The sequence below is a fragment of the Acomys minous genome (genome assembly GCF_964271855.1).
Source record: "Acomys minous genome assembly, chromosome: 5".
NCBI lineage: Eukaryota > Metazoa > Chordata > Mammalia > Rodentia > Muridae > Acomys > Acomys minous.
The window spans coordinates 119,156,405-119,176,011 of record NC_140494.1 but is presented as its reverse complement, the minus strand read 5'-3'; the positions used below and the strand labels follow the sequence as shown (position 1 = coordinate 119,176,011).

Genomic DNA, 19,607 nt, shown 5'->3' with positions numbered 1-19,607 from the left:
GGAATGCTGTAAGGCTAGCCCATAGTTGGCTTCCAAAACTAACAAAAACACTGGGGTCCAAATGCTTTCATGTGAAGGATTCTAAGTGAAAACACCTTTTTGAAAGTTTTCCCAGTTTACCTAACACTTCCATTTTTCTTTTTTAAAGATTTGAGTAGGTAACAATGAAGATGAATAGAAAATATACTACACTGCTAAAATGATTATGGCCTATGAAGAGAGTCTGCTAAGGTTCATAATGGGGGAAAAAAGGATTCAGGAAAGAATAGCAAGACATAACAGATAAGACACAAACTCAGTACTGTCAATCAGTGTAAGCCTAAATAATTGAAGAATGACAATGAAATATGGATAGTGAGTATGTAGGAAGAGTTATGATAATTTCTGATGGCTCAAAGAAAGTGCACATAACTGAGATTTGTCTAACTAGAACTAGACGTAAGTATCTGGAAGCATAAATCTTAGAATCCTAACAGGAAATCTACCCCAGATAGGGAATATTAAAGATCACTGTTGTCATTCACTGAGCCACAAAATCATGACAGAACTGAATTCTGAGACTATATCTGACAGATCTTCTTTCATAAAAAGGCAAAGGTCCTTCAGCCAAGCTTCTCCTACCAGCCTTGCATGGTAGTCTTGCATAAAGTCCATGCTTTGTATGATACTGAGAGATGAGCTATGTATGGTAGTAGGTATTGAGGCTGTATCCCAACACCTGTATCTATAGGTTCATCCCATAATAAAAGTTAGTAAAGATTTTGAGTACAGCCACTGTATGCTTGCATATATTTTCAGACTTTCTGTGCACTGCAGTAAACCAGCCATAGTTATCTCATCTCCCCCGCCCATTTTACCTGAGAATTAAACCATAATCAAGGCCAAGCAGTCTACCACCAAGCTATATATATCCCCAATCTACAATGTGGACACTGCCATTTGTCCTTTGTATTTAACTGACATTTACATTAATTAGATACAGGGGATAAAAACACACTGATGACACCTCCACATGATCAAAGTAATGGTACAAAACTGTGCTACTAGTCTTCATAGTCTTTAATATCATGTATTACAGGTAAAAGTTAAGCTTCATGCCATCAGTTAAAGTCATATAATTATTAAACCTTAAGGGTTTAATTTGTGTATAATAAAATGACAAGTATACAAAAAGCACCTCCCTCTGCAATATGCTCAGGGTTATCCAAGTAAGCACTATTTGTACAAAGACCTGAACAGAAACCTGAACAACTTAGCTGCTTTTATCTTCAAACACTGGGGTAATTGATACTCACATATGAGTAGACTTTGTTTGAGCCTATTTAAAAGGAACCTATTATTTCAAGTGACTTTTTTTGGTCAGTGGTAACTTTTAAGCTTTCTAAGTAAATATTAAAGTTTAGGAAAATGTACAACTGCCCTGAAAGCTTTCCATACCATGTCAATGTCATCAGTCAGAATTTAGACAAAAGATTCTGTCTCATCTTAAGCCAGTGGTTCTCAACTTGTGGGTCCCAACCCCTATGACAAACCTGTTATCTCCAATAATATTTACATTATGATTCATAACAGTAGTGAAATTACAGTCATGAAGTAGCAATAAAATAATTTTATGGTGGGGGGGGGTCACCACAACATGAGGAGTTGTATTAGAGGGTCGCAGCATTAAGAAGGCTGAACACCACTACCTTAAACCATACTGGCAATGTACTGAGACACACCAGGTCTGATCTGTCAGGAGAGTACATCTGAAGCTACCACTCACCTTCAGCTAGACTACTGACGGAACAGTAGTGTGGAACAGTCAGAGAACTGCCCCAAACTGGAACAGCATGTACAATTCTGTTTACCCTACAATTCTTTCCCCAGATAAAGATCTAGTCTGCCCTGCAAGGAAGTTTACCCTCCATTTCCCCAGATAAAGGTACATTCTGTAAGGAAGTTAGATGAATACTGTATATCAAGCCTATGACTGAAATTTTAATAGAAAGTGCACTTTATCTTAAATGAGACAGACACATTTGAAAGAAAGTAGTAGTGACACAATGTTAGGGAAACTTGATACGGTATAGAATGGACAGTTACTAGTGAATGATACCTGTGTTTATAAAACAAGTACACACAGGTATCCTGAAATTCACTGCCACGTAGGTTTGTGTTTTAGATTTCTGCCCTTCCAATTCTCCTTTGCATTAACACTGTTACTGTTAACAAAATCCTGTCTGACAAACACTTAATTAGCTAAGAGGCATAGTTCTACACCTCAGAAGATACCACCAATCACAGTTATGAGCAGATATATAAGCATCACTCGTGATAGATACTGAAAACCGTAGCACATATTTCAAATAATAAAGTGAATTTGCTAGGAATGTAGCTCATAGAGAAGAGTGAATTTAATACCTTAGTATCTTTGATCCCCTACCTTTTAAAGATTCAACCAAAATAGAAACCCTAAAGGAGGATTATCTGACAAGAAAAACAGTATATTTCAAATGAACACTGTTCACCTGTATAACACGAAGAACGTGAAGGACCTAAAGAAAGAGAATAAGAACAAGGCAAGTGAAGGCTGATGAAAAAGTGAGGCCTGAACAATGTGTGAACATGTAAGGCAGACAGGCACGAATGGCTGACGGAGCAGAACAATGCCTGGATGAATGAGACACAATGATGGGAAGTGACGTGACACATTGCAATATTAATACATACCGAGACTGAACTGCGGGTAATGCTCATAAATCTAACTGCAATTAGTACAGGTTTCTGGATTAGGAAGGACATGAAAAGGAAAGCAGAAAGTTAGAATGTACATGTCATTGCCCCATTAAAAGAGAAGGCTAAGTTTTTCAGTGGAATGACTAGATCCATTTTCTGTAGTACTGAGGAGGAGGGTACGCACAGCATTTCCACTTGCTTTGAAATAAAGTTTTGCAGTTAAGCTCTTCCAAGCTGGGTGTGGTGGCACACACCTTTAATCCCAGCACTTGGGTGGCAGGTGGATCTCTTGAGTTCGAGGTCAGCCTGGCCTACAGAGCAAATTCTAAGACAGCCAAGGCTACACACAAAAACCCTGTCTTGAAAAACAAAATAAAAACAAAAACAAAAAAAGAAAGAAAGAAAAAGAAAAGAAGCTCTTCCATTCCTTCCTAGGTGGTGACTAATAAATTAAACCTCTGGAATACTGAGCTGAAATTCTAAAGGTTTCTGTTCCCAGGGTCAAAGATGAACCTTGTAATACCTTAGGCCCAAATTTCACTTTTAGGGTAGGATTTACATTTTTAATGCCTTGGGGAGATATTTAGATAGTATCATATGGTGAGTGTGCTAGCTAGTTTTATGTCACCTTGACACAAGCTAGACTAATTTTCTTTTTTCAAAATTTATTATGAGCCGGGAGGTGGTGGCGCACACCTTTAATTTCAGCACTTGGGAGGCAGAGGCAGGTGGATTGCTGTGAGTTCAAGGCCAGCCTGGTCTACAAGCAAGTCCAGGACAGCCAAGGCTACACAGAGAAACCCTGTCTCGAAAAAACAAACAAACAAAAATTTATTACATATAGAGTGTTCTGCCTGTATGTACGCTTGCACACCAGAAGAGGACATTAGATTACATTATAGATGGTTATGAGCCACCATGTGGTTGCTGGGAATTGAACTCAGGAACTCTGGAAGAACAGTCAGTGCTCTTAATCTCTGAGCCATCTCTTCAGCCCTAGAGTCATCTTCAAAGACAGAAACTCTATTGAGAAAAATGTCCTCATCAGATTGGTCTGTGGGCAAACCTGTGATGCATTTTTAAAGTGATGACTATGTGGGAGGGCCCAGCTCACTGTGGCCAATATCACTCCTGTGCAAGTGATCCTGGGAGGTATAAGAAAGCAGGCGGTGCCTGTAAGCAGAACTTCTCTCACCGTCTCTGACTCAGTTTTCTGTCTTCAGGCTTCTCCCTTGACTTCCTGGAAGGATGGGACCACAAACTCTAAGCTAAAATAAACCCTTCTCCCATCAAGTTGCTTATTGTCATAGTGTTTTATCACAGTAACAGGAATCCTGATTAAGTTAATGAACTTCATTTAATGTCTGGGAAATGTTATGGTTATGTTTGTTTTTAGAGATCATCCACTAACTCTACCAACAGACCTCTGTTGCACGTTTGCTATGTGCACGGAAGCTTAAATAGGAAAGGAAGAAGCAGAGTTATTTCGAGGGCAATCTAAATAAAAACTATGACGACATGAAGAAGCGCTGCTGGGGCCCTAGAAAATATGAGTATGAAAACTGGGAGGGCGCTGTTTTGAGAGATTTGCTGGGGATCTGAAGTAAGTGCCTGTTGCTATAATGGTATCTTACTACTTAAAGGAAGAGTAACAGGTAAAAGTTAAACTTGATTGCATCAGTTGTTTACCAGAACATCAGATCCTATTGATCTTTAGGTAATAGTAACTGGAGTTATCGACATAATTACTGGTCACTCATTATAACAGAAGACACTAAATACAAAAGTAAGTACGTGAAGAAAATAAATTATCACTCAGTAGGCTCATTTCAAAACAACACAATTCCCTAAATAAAATCTCCATTTGATCATAGAAGACTTATAAATGGAATTCTGCTTTGCATTAATTAAGCATTTTAGTACATATTCAATTCCAAACTATCAAGTTCTCTACTATCAGGAATCTTGGAAGGACCACCAAAGAATGATATGGTTGAGAGTAGGAAAAGATAGTGGAAGGATGTAGAGAAAAAGTTAAGGAAGTTAACTTTTCATGGCATGGACAGTTAAGGTAAGCAAGGAAGATTATAAACCACCAACTTTTTATTCACTATATTTTTAAAAATTCTGTACATTTAATTACATATATTCTATGCACATAGCTAAAATAATTTAAAGATCATTAGATATTCATAGCACTTGTATTCCTTCTGGGACGTTCCTTCTGTGCTAATCCATATATGTCATAAACACATACTTAAAAAAAAAAAAAGCCCTCACCCCCTTCACAGTGGCGTCATGTTTTGCATCTTACCATTGATCTACGAATCAGTGATAGTCTGGTCTTTGCTTTATTTTCAGCAAATTCTAGGCTACTGATATCTTTGAGACGAGCCTTGTATTTATTCATTTGTTCTACAACTATCAACTCCACACAGCTGAAACAGGAAGAAAGAAAAAACTGTTATAAACAGAAGTAAATCAAATGAAGTGTTGTAGCCCTAGACTATCTTTTAACTAAGTATTCTAGACAGATGAAGGATGACAGAAGCATCCTATATTTTATGAGCTCAGAGAAAAGGAGATTCAGAATATTGGTTGACAACTCTGTCTGCATTTTAGAAACCAACTGAAAATAGTTACAAGTTCTAACATTCGGGCTATACTTCCCAATCAAGTTGATAAAACAAACAATTCTGGGGATGGGACTCAAGCCCTCATATTTTCCACAAGTTCCGGCTGTAGTCAGATTTATGGAAAAAAAAAAAAAAGGGTGTGAGAAAAAAATGTCAGAGTAAAATATGGGAATACTGAAATATTACAACCAAAGAGATTCAGAGTAATAAGACTATGATTAGACTACATGCATTACAGGGATATGTATGTGTGTGTGTGTACACACACACACACACTAAATAACTTGACAAAACAGAAATCCATGTAAAAAACTGTAAGCAGTGATAAATTGAAGCAAGCCTTAGAATAACCAAGAATCTGCTTAAAGGCACTGGAACTTATGAAATCATCCACTGTGTTTGATATTTGCATAAAATGGACTACAGCAACTAAGGTTCTGTAGCTGTGAATGTGGCTGGCCTTACGTGGTAGTCTTACTGATGTCTTGTACACTTTGTAGTGGGTCAGTAGTGTCAGGGCAACGGAGAATGCAAGGTGCAAACACAATGGCCAAAGCATTAGCAGACATTCTATTAGTGTCTTCCTGTAGAGCAATCCTAAGGAATAAAGGAAAACCGACATCAGTGAAAAGGGGATAAAAAAACGTAATAGTGGGAAGACATGGAAAAGAAGACAGTATGCCGTCAACCCAAGAGGACTAGACAGATATCCACTTAAGTTTAAGAAGATTCTGTAAACTTCCCCAGAGCTACTCCTTTACCTGGAAAATGGACTTTTACTATTTCCTGAAACTGTCTGGGTCAACATACAGAATATAAAGTGATGTCTGTGACATGCTGCGTAAGCCCAACACTATGAACATGTTCACAGAATACAGAGTTGTGTTGGATTTTTTCTTTTCTTATTTTTTGGTTTTTCAAGACAGAGTTTCTCAACATAGCCTTGCTGCTGGAGACCAGGCTGACCTTGAAATCACAGAGAGCTGCCTGACTCTGCCTCCCCAAGTGCGGGAACTACAGGCATGGGCCACCACAGCCAGCTTTTTTTTTTCCTTAACTTTTAAAAAATGATTTATTTTTATTTTCTGTGCATTAGTGTTTTGCCTGCCTTGTAAGTATGTGTGACAGTGTTACTGGAGTTACAGACAGTTGTAAGCTGCTGTGTGGTGCTGGGCATTGAACCCAGGTTCTCTAGAAGAGCAGCCAATGCTATTAACCTCTGAATCATCTCTCTAGCTCCAAACATACCACACATCTGACCAGAAAAAGGGTTGTATTCCCAACCACTTCTAATATTTACACACAAGGAAAGATACCTATTCCTGAAGCCTCTTGTCAGTCCATTCCTGAGTATAATCTGAACCCAGGCACCCACAAAGTAAGTTATGTCCAGGCACAAACTCTTCTAAGTTCAGGTGTCAAATGGCTAAGTTACTTGGTGCCACCATGAGATAGGAGCTGCTACACGACTAACAATCACTCAACTCAGCAGATTTTTGGTTGAAGGAACCTTAATCCCCTATGTAAAGCACAAAGGTTAGAAAGGCAGAAAGGTGTTTCATTGGGGGTGGAGAGTGGTTTGTTTGTTTGTTTTGTTTTTTAATTTTTTATTAATTTATTCTTGTTATATCTCAATGGTTATCCCATCCCTTGTATCCTCCCATTCTTCCCTCCCTCCCATTTTCCCCTTATTCCCCTCCCCTATGACTGTTCCTAAGGGGGATTACCTCCCCCTGTATATGCTCATAGGGTATCAAGTCTCTTCTTGGTAACCTGCTGTCCTTCCTCTGTGTGCTACCAGGTCTCCCCCTCCAGGGGACATGGTCAAATATGAGGCACCAGAGTTCGTTAGAAAGTCATACCCCACTCTCCACTCAACTGTGGAGAATGTTCTGTCCATTGGCTAGATCTGGGTAGGGGTTTAAAGTTTACCACCTGTATTGTCCTTGGCTGGTGCCTTAGTTTGAGCGGGACCCCTGGGCCCAAATCTGCCTATCATAATGTTCTACTTGTAGGTTTCTAGGACCCTCTGGATCCTTCTACTTTGCTATTTTCCCATGCTTCTCTCATCTAGAGTCCCAACAGGGTGTCCTCCCCTCTGTCCCAGTTTCCTGGTTTTTTTTTTTTTAAAGCACTGGCTTTATATATTCAAGTTCTTCATTTAAATGGAATCATGACCCCCATCCCCCCAAAAATGAACAGGCATAGCGGCGCACGCCTTTAATCCCAGTATTTGAGAGGTACAGGTAGGAAGACATGTGAATTCAAGGCCAGCCTGATATATACAGTGAGTTCTAAGATAGCCAGAGATACACAGTGAGACCCTGTCTTGAATAAGTTACCTAACTAGATGAAAGATGAGGCGTTCCAGTGTGTTGAGATGAGTTCTGGAGAGCTGATCAATTACAGAGTATACACCACGGATTGTCTCCTTTCTCTCCTGAAGGCCTAAGAAAACAAAAACAAATACCAAGTTACACTGAATATCCCTGGTATATGCTGTATCTTCCTCCTGGATGAAAACTCTACAGCAGAGTGTAATGGCTCCAGCTTGGGGAGGCAGAACCACGGTTCTCAGCTATGTGGCTCCCTACATTTGAATTCCTAAAGTTTAGTTGATCAGCCCTTGATGACAGCAAAGACACCAGTGTTCTAGTGTTTCAGCCTGGTGTGCATTAAAATTAACCAACTGTCCTATGTAACAATTATAAATCCTCAGGTCTAAATACCTCTAGGCAGACTTTTAGCAATATACTACATACCTAAAGCACAGAGCCCATCTGTTATAAAACAGACAGCCAGCTTCAGACCCAGTTCTTCCTTAGAGTTATAACTGAATGTTAACCCAGTCTAAAATCTCCTACTTGATATTTTACTCTTTTTATAGCCCACATCTTTCAGTTACTTGTGAGAAGCAACAAAGTGGCTTACTCGGAAACTTTTAGAAATTTGAATAGGTAACAGTACACCGGAAGTTTTATATTGACTGTCACAAGCTGAATTTAGGACCTATAAAAGCTAAGCTACGACAGGAGGGCTTAATAATGAATACAACCCACGGTGTTGCTTAATCAAGTGTAGGCCTTTCCTTTAAACCCAAGAGAAGCATGTGCTTACTTACCCATAGCGCGAAGAAATTCCTCATAGAGTTCAAAAGTCATGAGTGGATTGGGCAAATCACGAAGCCATTGTTTGAATACACTTGCAATGACATGTATGTTATAGTCATCTAGGTTTACACTTTCAGCATCTGTTCAGAAACAAGACAGATAACAAAGCTAAACATGCAGAAAACATTTCAACAACACACTTCACAAAGTAAACTTACTAAAAGAAGCCTTCTTGGGTTTTGTTTGTTTGTTTGTTTTGGGCTTTTTTGGAGGGGATGGGGGGTTCAATACAGAGGTTCTCTGTGTAACACCTCTAGCTATCCTGGAACTCGCTCTATAGACCAGGCTGGCCTTGAACTCATGGAGATCCACCTGCCTCTGCCTCCCAAGTGCTGGGATTAAAGGCGTGGGCCACCACCACCCGGTGCCTTATTGTTTTTTAATTAAGCTTGGAATTGCCAATTCTAACCATGAAGGAATAGTGTTTGTGTCTGTGTTTCCTAAATCTGTTCTGAAAACAAATGTAAAAGATCACACTTTCATGAAGGAAGAATCAAACTGCTACAGGAGTTTCTATATGCTTGTGTTTTATTTTTGTACCTGTCTTGCAGATTGGTACATATGCCTTCACTCTTGAGTAACAATCCTTTAGAAGTCTAAGGGGAAAGCTCTAAAAGACATTTCTAAAAGCAAGGCTGATTTAAAGTCATTCTTAGAGATGAGAAGGCAGGAAAATGTGACAGAAACATCTTCATCCTATTTTGCTTATGAAATTCTAAAAGTTACTGATTTGACTATTTGGAGGACATAGAATGAATGATTTACATTTGTGCTGTTGCACAGCTCAAGAGCGAGCCAAACCTGACAAACGCCCAGAAACTAGAGCAGACCAAGTTTTGTCACAATTTAATGCCTGAGCCTTATTAAGCACTTCCTGTTATCTTCATACTAATTCATTTCTCCCTGATTAGTTCCTCAGAAAAACCACTGTGGTTCTAATCATGCAAAGACAACCTTTGTATCCAAATTTGGTTTAAAAAGAACTATTTTCTTCTAACAATGATTATGAGCATAAACTAAGAATGAAACCAAAGGCAAGCCCTTGCATATACTCTGAGACTAAGCTTTACACTAAGTACCCAACTCAGTATTAGTTTAAATAACTGAGTCCTCAGTGTAGACAGGCAGGCAGGAAAAGCTACTGCAAGGAACACCACCTGTAGTCAGAACAGTAGATTCAAAAACAGGATTACATTTCAACTTGGTCACTGGTTGGTGCTAAGTAATTAGATGAGCTCCTCTACAGCCTGGTTCCTTATCTGTAAATGCAGATAAATGAGTTCACAAGACTGGCTCTAAAAATCTTTGTTGCCTTGCATCATCAACATTCTAGTAAAGTCCCTGAACCTACATTATCCTCCTCATAAATTAAGGATCTCAGGATCTAATTAGGCTGTTAAGTAGACTGAGAGCTTTTCAAGTACTTATACAATTGATACACTCCATATATGTTTGATAACTAAATATATCCAAAGATTCAAAAATAGCAAAGAAGAACCACAAAGAAGGCCTGGCCCTACCTTTAAAGCAGTATGTAATAAAAGCTGAAATAAAAATTTAAAGTATCACATCTTAATTTAGAGGCATTCTATCTTACCTGTATCTAGACCTTGTCGAAGCTCCTTGATTTTATTAGTTGAACCAGACTTTCGGTAAATACCTTCAGTATAAAGTCCATGCATTTCAATGTAGTTTATGAGCTTTTCTACCACTAAAGGAACAGCTCGATCTTCACTAGTCAAACGGGACAGTTCAACCCCAAATTGCCGAGATGACAGTTCTGGATCATACTACATGAAAGATAAACTTTGTTTCTAAATGCATTCAAACACTATAGAACATGCTTAGCCAATTCTTTAAGAGGAATTACTTTTTTATTTTTCGGAAGAAAGGAAATTGTGGTTTAAAAGTATAAATTGATGATACAATAGTTTCAATCATCTTCTACAGGGAATGCTCACAGAAAACAAGACTAGAGGCAGTGGCAATGGGCTGCTACTTCCTTCTTGTCAAAAATCAATTCCAGCAAAAGATTGGGTTGGGTGTAGGAGAGGGGGGTTGGGTTGGGTTTGGTGAAAAAAACCAAAACCAAAACCCAGAACACTTGAACATTTATCATATACTTTGGAAAATCCACTTGACAGTAATTTCTGAAACACAAGAATACTTTGCCATTTAAGGAACATAACTATTGATTGATTGATTGATTGTTTTTTTGAGACAGGGTTTCTGTGTGCAGCCCTGGCTGCCCTGGACTCGCTCCGTGGACCAGGTTGGCCTTGACTCAGAGGTCCACCTTCTAGTCTCTAGTGATGAAGATAAACACAAGCCATGGAGGAGCACTGCTTGCTGGCTTGCTCAGCCTGCTTTTTTACAAAATTCAGGATGCTACCTGCCCAGGGTTAGCACAAGGTGAGCTGGGCCTTCCCAAATCAGTCACTAATTAAGAATTTTTAAATATGGCTTGGCATGGTGGCTCATGCCTTAAATCCTGGCATGCCAGAGGCAGAGGCAGGTGGATCTCTATGAGTTCTAGGCCAGTCTGGTCTACATAGCGAGTTCTAAGATAGCCACTGATACATAATAAAAAGACCTCGTCTCAAAAAAGCAAAACCAAAGACAACAAAAAAGGTTGTTCCTTGAAGATACATGTTTAGTGTTTTTTAGTTTTATACACTTAAATACAAATAGATATTTGAAAATATTAGCTCTCTTAGTTTACTCTGCTGTTAATGGTTAAATGTTAATAGTGAACCTTAAAGATAATTCCTCAGAAGACTTATAAATGTTTAACTCACAAGAAGTAGTCTTTTTTCAAACTTGTGAATCAACTTAGCAGCTCACATAAAGTTAAGGTAAAAGGTTTCAAGAAAATTAACTCATTTATATACATGTATATATATATATACATATATACACATCATCTCCATACATTCAATTGGATTGTGACATAAAACATACTTAATTTCAAGAAAATTAATTCAGTTATGTACATACATCTATACACATGTATATTGGATTGTGGCATAAAATACATTTCTTAATATGATTTTAAGTCATTTATTTTGAAAACCACTATAAAGCTACCAAAAAAAGCCCCAACCTTCCCCCCCACCCCCCCACCGCTCCAAATCCACTGTGTACTACTGAGAAGCAGTAGTGCCTTACCTTCTTAGAACACTTGGCTGTGGTTTTCAGACAGCACTTCTTATGGCAAGCATACTTACACACTGGAAAACAGGTTCAGGATACAGCAGTGTTAGTGTGCAGATCAATGGCAAGAACTTACCGAGTTCACCACTTGGTTTGGACAGTTGGTTTCTTCGGAGCTGAATCTACTCTAAGATCATACATACATTTTCTTGTGTGCTAACCCCTGTTGAGGGGATGTAGCTGAAATATGCATTTCTAGGGTGCCTGTTCTGCTATTGCACTCATGCCCACCACCCACATACACAATTCCAACAGGCTATTTATCTATCTTTATAGTCTGGTTCACAAATCAGTGTATGTGTTCTGCCAGGTGCAATTAAATTGGCAATACAGTAAAAAAATTATCTATCTATCTATCTATCTATCTATCTATCTATCTATAAGAAAGGGCTTGTTCATTATCCCTAAAGGACCAAAATAGAATTTAAGAAAAAAAAAATATATATATATAACCAGAGTATTAGTTATAATAAGAAACATAAGATTTTTAAAAAGCTCAGAGAAAAAATAGTTTCTAGGCTTAGGAAGCAAAGGTACATGGAGCTCTGGGAGTTTGAAGCCAGCCACAGTTACAAAGAGAAACCCTGTTTAAGACAAACAAACAACACAGCCTCTTGGAGTGGCGTATAACAAGGGGCCAAGACAGCTAGTAAGTAGGAGACACTTCAACAGGGGGATGCTGAGAGCAAAGTGACCAGTTCAACTTCTCACAAAATATTCTTTCTTAGACTTCTAATTTTTATGTTTTCAAATCTAGATCAAGTAGTAGAGGGCATGATATTACATCAGCAAGATCACCAAGACAGTCATAAAAACTATTCATTCTATAAGAAATCAGTCAAAATTCACTTTGGCCATAAAAAAGCAAATTCTCTAAACCAATGGTTCTCAACCCCTTTGAGGGTTACATATTAGATATCCCGCATAAAGATATTTACATTATGATTCCTAGTGGTAACAAATTTAGAGTTATAAAGTAGCAAAAAAAAAATTTATGGTTGGGCATAACTACAATTTGAGGAACTGTATTAAAGGGCCGTAGCCTTGGGAAGGTTGAGAACCACAGCTTAGCCTAAAGCAGTAGTAGTTGGACCAGGGACATTTGAGATTATTTCCCAGTATCAATATCATAATTTTTAAGATCACTGATAAAAAAAATAAGTTCTTGCTTTGTTCAAGTTTGAGTCTGGAAGTCCCACAGGGTCATTATTTAAAAGTTTATTCCTCATCTAGTGGCACCATTTTGGGGAGGCTGTGGAATCCTTCAAGGTGTAAAGTGACTAGTAGGTCACTAGAAGTGGGTATTTGAAGGTGACATTGTGCTCCTCCTGTGGATCACCGTCTCTGCTCTTGGGTCGCTTCTCCCACACAGCCCACTGAGTATGAAGGACTAAAATCCCTGAAAACATGAGCCAGAAACAAGTATTTCCTTCCTTAAGTTGTTTCTAGCAGGCACTGTCATTACACCAACTCAAAATTAATACAGAAAACTGGTACCAGAGAAGTGGGGTTGTTGTCCTGACTAAACTTGACAATGTCATTTTAATCCTTTGAAAGTGATTTGGGAAAAGACTGTGGAAAAGTATGGAACTTCAGGATAGAGAAGCTCTAGTCCTAGAATGATTACAAGCAGACCTTGATGGGATAGTCTGCGAGAGGGATGGAAAATCAGACTGTTAATAAGGACAGCGGAGGCCAGGCGCATATGTTCCATGTGTGAACAATGACCCAATGGAGAACTGGACTAGAGACCATTTGTATTTTTGGCAAGTTAATTTATTTACATTGAACTAGGGTCTGAAATTTTGAGTGAGGCAGAATTAGAGGGCGAACTAATTTGATGGAGGAAATCTCAAGAGAACATAGCATTCAGGCTTTAGTGTGGTTACTGCTGCCTACATTTAGCCAAGTTTATATTGATAATTGGAAAGTAGAATTTTAAACAATGTTCAGTTTTGTCAGGCAAGAGGGGAACATAGGTATGGATAAAATAAAAAAAAACCTTGGTTGTTACAGAGTTTAGCACCATTAAAAAGAAGATGGTTAGTTTGCACTGGAAACACAGGAAGCGTTCCTTGAAGACGTATCAGGCAGTCATGACAGCCTGCCCAGAGCAAGTTCCAGGGTGGCATAAAACTGCATTTCATTTGAAAGACTGCATTAAAAAAAGGGTATCAACCTAAGAATTATACTCACAAAGAGCTAACTAGCAAAGTGTTTCCAAAGTTCAGCCGCTTAAGCACTAAGAAGTACTGTACTTACAGTCCAAGAGGGCTTGCCTATTACGCTATGTGGCTACAGAACTTGACATGCACGTGGTGCTAGCTATACAGACAAGTGAACACAAGAAAAGACAATGAAGACTTTTCCTTCAAAGATGTCTAATACTTACATTTACAAACAGAGGCCCTGTCCATTATCCATATCAAGGAAGAACAGTATTCACAGTATGTAGGGATGCTATACTGGGTAGCCTTAAAGATGTGGCCATTGTGCTCTTCCACCTGGATGAAGAAATTTCACTATTTATATTACAGCCAATGAAGTAACATGCTTCCCTAAGAGGGTTGGCAAATGGGAAATCTTGCCACCTTGTGTTAGGATTTCACTGGGTATTCATTCCAGGTAGAGAATTATGATCCTCTAAGAAATAATGAAAATATAGTTTGTCCCTTAGTTAACAACATAGATATTATCATTATCAAAAACAATACAGCTTAACAAGCATGTAATGGCTATCTTATGTGACTCTGAGTTGCATGTTAAATTGAAAGTAGAAGTTCTAAAATGTTTGTTTTTCAATTCCAGGAATGTTTTACATTATTGAAAAATCAACCATGACCTCAAAAGGCTTTTGTTTTCTTGAGTTATATCTAGTGCTATTTAGAAAGTAAAGCTGGAAAAATAAGCAATTAAGTTTCACATGAATAATTTTTATGCTTTTAAAAATATTTTTCCTAATCAACTTTTGGTTACCATAAAAAAGAAATGAATTCATAGTGCTATTATTAATATATTCACTTTCATGCTGTACATATATATTCACACATATAAAAATTTAAAGTCTATTAGCTACAGAAGATAAAACATGAGATTCTTTTCAGACTCATTTGTGACAGTTCTATTAATTTTACTGCAAATGTCACAATTTCATTCTTTACAACTGTATAAAATTTTATTGTCTATATGTAGCATTTTTTTAACCACTGATCTGTTGATGAACATCTAACTAGCTTCATATCTTAACTATTGTGAATAGTGCTGTAATGATCATGGGCATACAAAGATAGGCAAGTATCTTGGTGGTATGACAGATTAGAATCTTTTGAGTATATACCCAAAAGAGGCATAGCTAGATTATATGGTGTGGTGGTTTAAATAGGTATGAGCCCAACAATTTCACATCTTTGAATGTTTGGCCCATAGGGAATTACACTACTAGGAGGTGTGGCCTTGATGGAGGATGTGTGTCATTATGAGAGCAGGCTTTGAGGTCTCCTATGCTCAAGCTACCCCCAGTATGGCACAGCCTCCTGCTGCCTGCAGATCAAGATGTAGAACTCTCTGCTCATCCAGCATGATGTCTACCTGCACCCTGCCATGGTTGCAGCCATGATAATAGACTAAGCATCTGAAACTGTAAGCCAGGCCCAATTAAATGTTTTTCTTTTTAAGACTTACCATAGTCATGGTATCTCTTCACAGCAATAAAACCCAAAGTAACACATATGGCAGATATTGATGTTAATATTCAGTTTTCTTAGTACTATTTGCTAAGAGGCTAATTTTTTTATGTTTTTGGATGCCTTTGTCAAATATTAGGTATCTATGTGTTTATTTATGGGCCCTCTATTCTATTTCATTCACCTAACTCATCTATTTTTGTATTGGTACCATGTTGTTACTGTGGCTTTGTAGCATAGTTTGAGCACAAGTATTATGAAAACTTCAGCATTATTCTTTCTTAGGATTGCTCTGGCTTTCAGGGTTATTTTGTGCTTCCATTAAAATTTTAGTCTTTCTTTTTTTTTTAAGTAGAAAACTGCATTGAATCTGTAGATGGTTTTTTGTAATACTGTCTTATTTTTCACAATAATAACTTGTCAATCTGTGTGCATGAGAGATCTTTTCCATGTTCTAGTATTTTCTTCCTTGATAAGATTTTTTTTTTTTGAGCTTTAAAAAAAGCTATTATGAGTAGGATTACCTTTTCTCAGCAAGTTCATTACTGGAAATAAAAAGCTATTTTATGTTAAATTTTATCTTATATCGCATAAAGTGTTTACTGCATATAACAAGTTTTTGGTGACATTGTTGGGGTTTTGTGAATGTGTGATCATGGCATTTGAAAATCAGGATAATCTGGCTTCTTTTAAAATTTGTATTTTTTGTTGTTGTTGTTCTTTTTTTTCCCCTTATCTTACTGCTCTTGCTAAGATGTTGAGATCTACACAGAATTAGAGTAGAGAATAGGCATGATTGTTTTGTTGCTAATTTAAAAGGAAATACTTTCAGTTTTTTCCCCTATTTAATATAATGTTGGTACTCAGTTTACTACATATTTCATTTATTATGCTGAGGTATCTTCTATTTCCAGTTTCTTCATGGCTTTTACCATGAAGGGATATTAAACTTTGGCATGACCTTTTCTGTATTTACTGATATAGTCATGCAATCTGTTTCCTTAAATGTTACTTATGAGCTTTATTACATTTACTGATTTCCATATGTCAAACCATCCTTTCTGCCTAGAATGAAAGAAACTTGGTCTTCTTACTAAGTTCTTCAATTCTGTTTGAATTGAATTATGTTATTGAAAATTTTTGTGTCTCTGTTCATCAAGAACACTGACTGATCTACAATTTGCCTTATGCTGTGTCCTTATCTTTTTTAGTGTCAAGTTGATGCTGATTTCAAAGGTTTGGTGAAATTGAGAAGTGTGTCCATCTGCTCTTCAATTTTACTTTATTGGAAGGCTGTTTCTTAAATTAGCTACAAAGCAGTAGTATAAACGTGCGCGCGCACACGATTTGTTTTCCTGATTACCATTCTGACTGTGATAATACAGTATATCTGAGTACTTACAATTTACATTTTCCTAGTGGCTAAGGATGTTGGCGCCTTTAAAAATATTTACTGCTCATTTGTATTTCTTCTTCTGAGGACTATATGTTCAGCTTCTCAGGCCATTTTATTGACTGAGTTGTTTGTTTTCTGGCTACACAGAAACTTTTTAATTTCACAAGATCCTATCTGTTAATTGTTGATCTTTCTCTCTATGCAATGTCCTTACACATACCCAAATCTTCAAGTGTTGTCTCAACTTTTTTTCTCTAGAAGTTTCAGGCCTAATGCTAAGGTCTTTGATTCTTCTGGAGTTGATTTTTATGCAGTCTGAGAGATAAGAATATAGTTTCATTCTTTTACATGTAAAGTGCTAGCTTTCCTATTACCATTCTAATATTTTAAGGTTATAATCCAGCAAAGCAAACCAACTTAAAAATGAGTAAATGCTGAATAATATCCCATTAATGAAGTACAAATGACTAGCAGAAACAAGAAAAAAATGTTTAACATTGTAGCTGATATAAACATGTTTTGTTTTGATCCCAAGTGTGGGATCTGAAACAGACTTATGTGACGGTGTGCAGTGCTTGTCCACTGGAAACAGACCTATGAAAAGACATGTGGTGTTTGTCCACTAGAAGAACTGCCTCTTGCGAGGGCATGGTCTTTGCCAGCTGATAAACATCGTAGTATGGAGAGAGAGAGAGAGAGAGAAAGAAAGAGAGAGAGAGAGAGAGAGAGAGAGAGAGAGAGAGAGAGAGAGAGAGAGAGAGAGAGAGAGATATGGACGGCCGGCCAAAACCAGAGGCTTGGCTTTTTGGTTTTTGAATTGTATCGCTCCTAGAGAGAAACTCTTCAGAGAAAGGCTTCAAGGTTCCAGGTTCCAGCTGCTGCTCTGGGTTCTGACTGCTGCAGTTGCAGTCACCTTTGCTGAATTGCTGGTGTGCTGTTCTACAGGTCTGCTGGAATCCTGATGATGAAGTGTGGACTCGCTCCAAGGAACTGAGTCTAAAAAGGCCTACTTCTCTTGTCCCCATTAACCTCTTTCTCTCCTATCTAGGGTAGGTGGGTTGGAAGGGAGATATTAAGTGTTAAAGAACCCCAAATAAAGTAGGTTTGTAAATGTTCAAAGCCTATGTAACATCATTGGCCATTAGGGAAATGCAAGCTAAAATGACAATGCCGCTACTACTCAAAAGAATGGCTGCAACAAAAGTGTTGAGATTAGAATTTACTCAGCATTGTTAGTAGCATTTCTCACAAATTAGCAGATTCAGAATATTTTTAAATTATCATATGACCCAAAATTATACCTTCAATATTATATACAAGAAAAAATCATAGCATACATCCATAAACAAACCCAAATGTCTACCAACTAGTAAATAAAATGTGAAGGAAAAGGGCTGTAACTCGATGGTAGAAAAATTGCCTGGCATGCACCTCATCCTCAGCATAATTCCCACAAAGTGCTACATTCAAAATATAATTCTACTGAGTACTCAAAATGTAGCTGACTACTGACTCATCAACATGGATAAATATCAAGAATACCATGCTAAGAAACCATACGTAAAAACCAGGAATTATACAATTACACTTTCATGTAAACTATAGAAATTATAAATAAACAAGTTAGAAAACAGTTGTTTACACCATTTTGAGAAAATATTCCAATTTTTTTCCCCCTCATTTTAGGAAACTACTATTGAAAGTTGGTGTTGGTGAGATGACTCAGAGGTTACGAGCACTGGCTGTTCTTCCAAAGATCTTGAGTTCAATTCCCAGCAACCACATGGTGGCTCACAACCATCTGTAATGAGATCTGGTGCCCTCTTCTGGTGTGTAGGCACATGCAGGTAGAATACTGTATAAATAATAAATAAATCTTTTTTAAAAAAAAAGTAAGTTGGTGTTGGTGAGATTTCAGGTCCATTGTGACTCTTAACTTTTCTAAAGGTATGTGAGTATAGCCTAGGGATCTGGTAAACCTATTAGTAAATCTATCCATGGCAATATAAGATTTGCTTCAAACTACTGAGCTGAAAGTATTAGTTTTTTATAATATACCAAGAGTGTAACTTACCAAATCAGTCTCCTTTTTCCTCCTTTTCTTTCTCTCTGTTTTAGGCACCTGGCAGGAAGTGAAGAGAAACATAATTTGAGATTACAAAGACTAACGTATTTTCTTCTTTGCAAATGTTTGAACAGCTTCAACAGATTCTTTATTTTTCAAGAGGAACTGTGAAGGTGAAGTAAATTTGAGAAAACATTTAAGTTTGGCAAAATGAAGTGCTAACAAAATCAGAAAAGTGGATGAACTTTTTAGAGACTGATCTCTTTTTAAATGTTAGTTCTTTCTAAATGGCACACAATTACTAGACATTTTATGGTCAGCTCTAAACGTTTGCTATATATGACACACATAAACATAAAAGGGGACCATGTAGAACAAGGAAAAGGCTCTGTAGAAAGATGACATGTCTTTATGACCACAAAACAGAACAGATTAAGCCTTTAACAACCATCAATTTAAAAAATAACAATAAAAACTGAGTAAGAATCTTCTGCATAATATACAAGCCTGAGATCCAAGAACACAAGAATTTCTAGAACTTGTTTATTTAAAAATGATTTAAAATGGTTTGAAATTTTTTGTAAACTAGAATAAGTAAAAATAAAACAAAGCATAATCAACAAATAAATGATAAATAATAAATTGTTACATTTGTTGTAATGAAAATAAATACACTTGTTTAGATAGCTATCTCTTTCTTTAACACACACACAAAAACATTTTTGT

General features: G+C 37.3%; 1 protein-coding gene across 6 annotated transcripts in view; it reads right to left on the bottom strand.

Annotated features, from left to right (window-relative positions):
• Nucleotides 1-19,607, bottom strand: part of MYO9A (myosin IXA) — a 173,646-nt gene that overhangs the window by 14,438 nt on the left and 139,601 nt on the right. For 4 of the 6 annotated variants that reach the window (XM_084782524.1, XM_084782527.1, XM_084782525.1 and 1 more), the window contains 9 exons: nucleotides 18,891-18,938; nucleotides 14,130-14,241; nucleotides 11,693-11,754; nucleotides 10,122-10,314; nucleotides 8,476-8,604; nucleotides 7,697-7,802; nucleotides 5,820-5,951; nucleotides 5,033-5,156; nucleotides 2,713-2,766 (listed from right to left, as the gene is read on the bottom strand). In XM_084782524.1, the coding sequence (XP_084638650.1) occupies nucleotides 2,713-2,766; nucleotides 5,033-5,156; nucleotides 5,820-5,951; nucleotides 7,697-7,802; nucleotides 8,476-8,604; nucleotides 10,122-10,314; nucleotides 11,693-11,754; nucleotides 14,130-14,241; nucleotides 18,891-18,938 (960 nt within the window). The remainder of the gene's footprint in view (nucleotides 1-2,712; nucleotides 2,767-5,032; nucleotides 5,157-5,819; nucleotides 5,952-7,696; nucleotides 7,803-8,475; nucleotides 8,605-10,121; nucleotides 10,315-11,692; nucleotides 11,755-14,129; nucleotides 14,242-18,890; nucleotides 18,939-19,607) is intronic. The other 2 variants (XM_084782526.1, XM_084782529.1) reach the window with 1 other exon arrangement.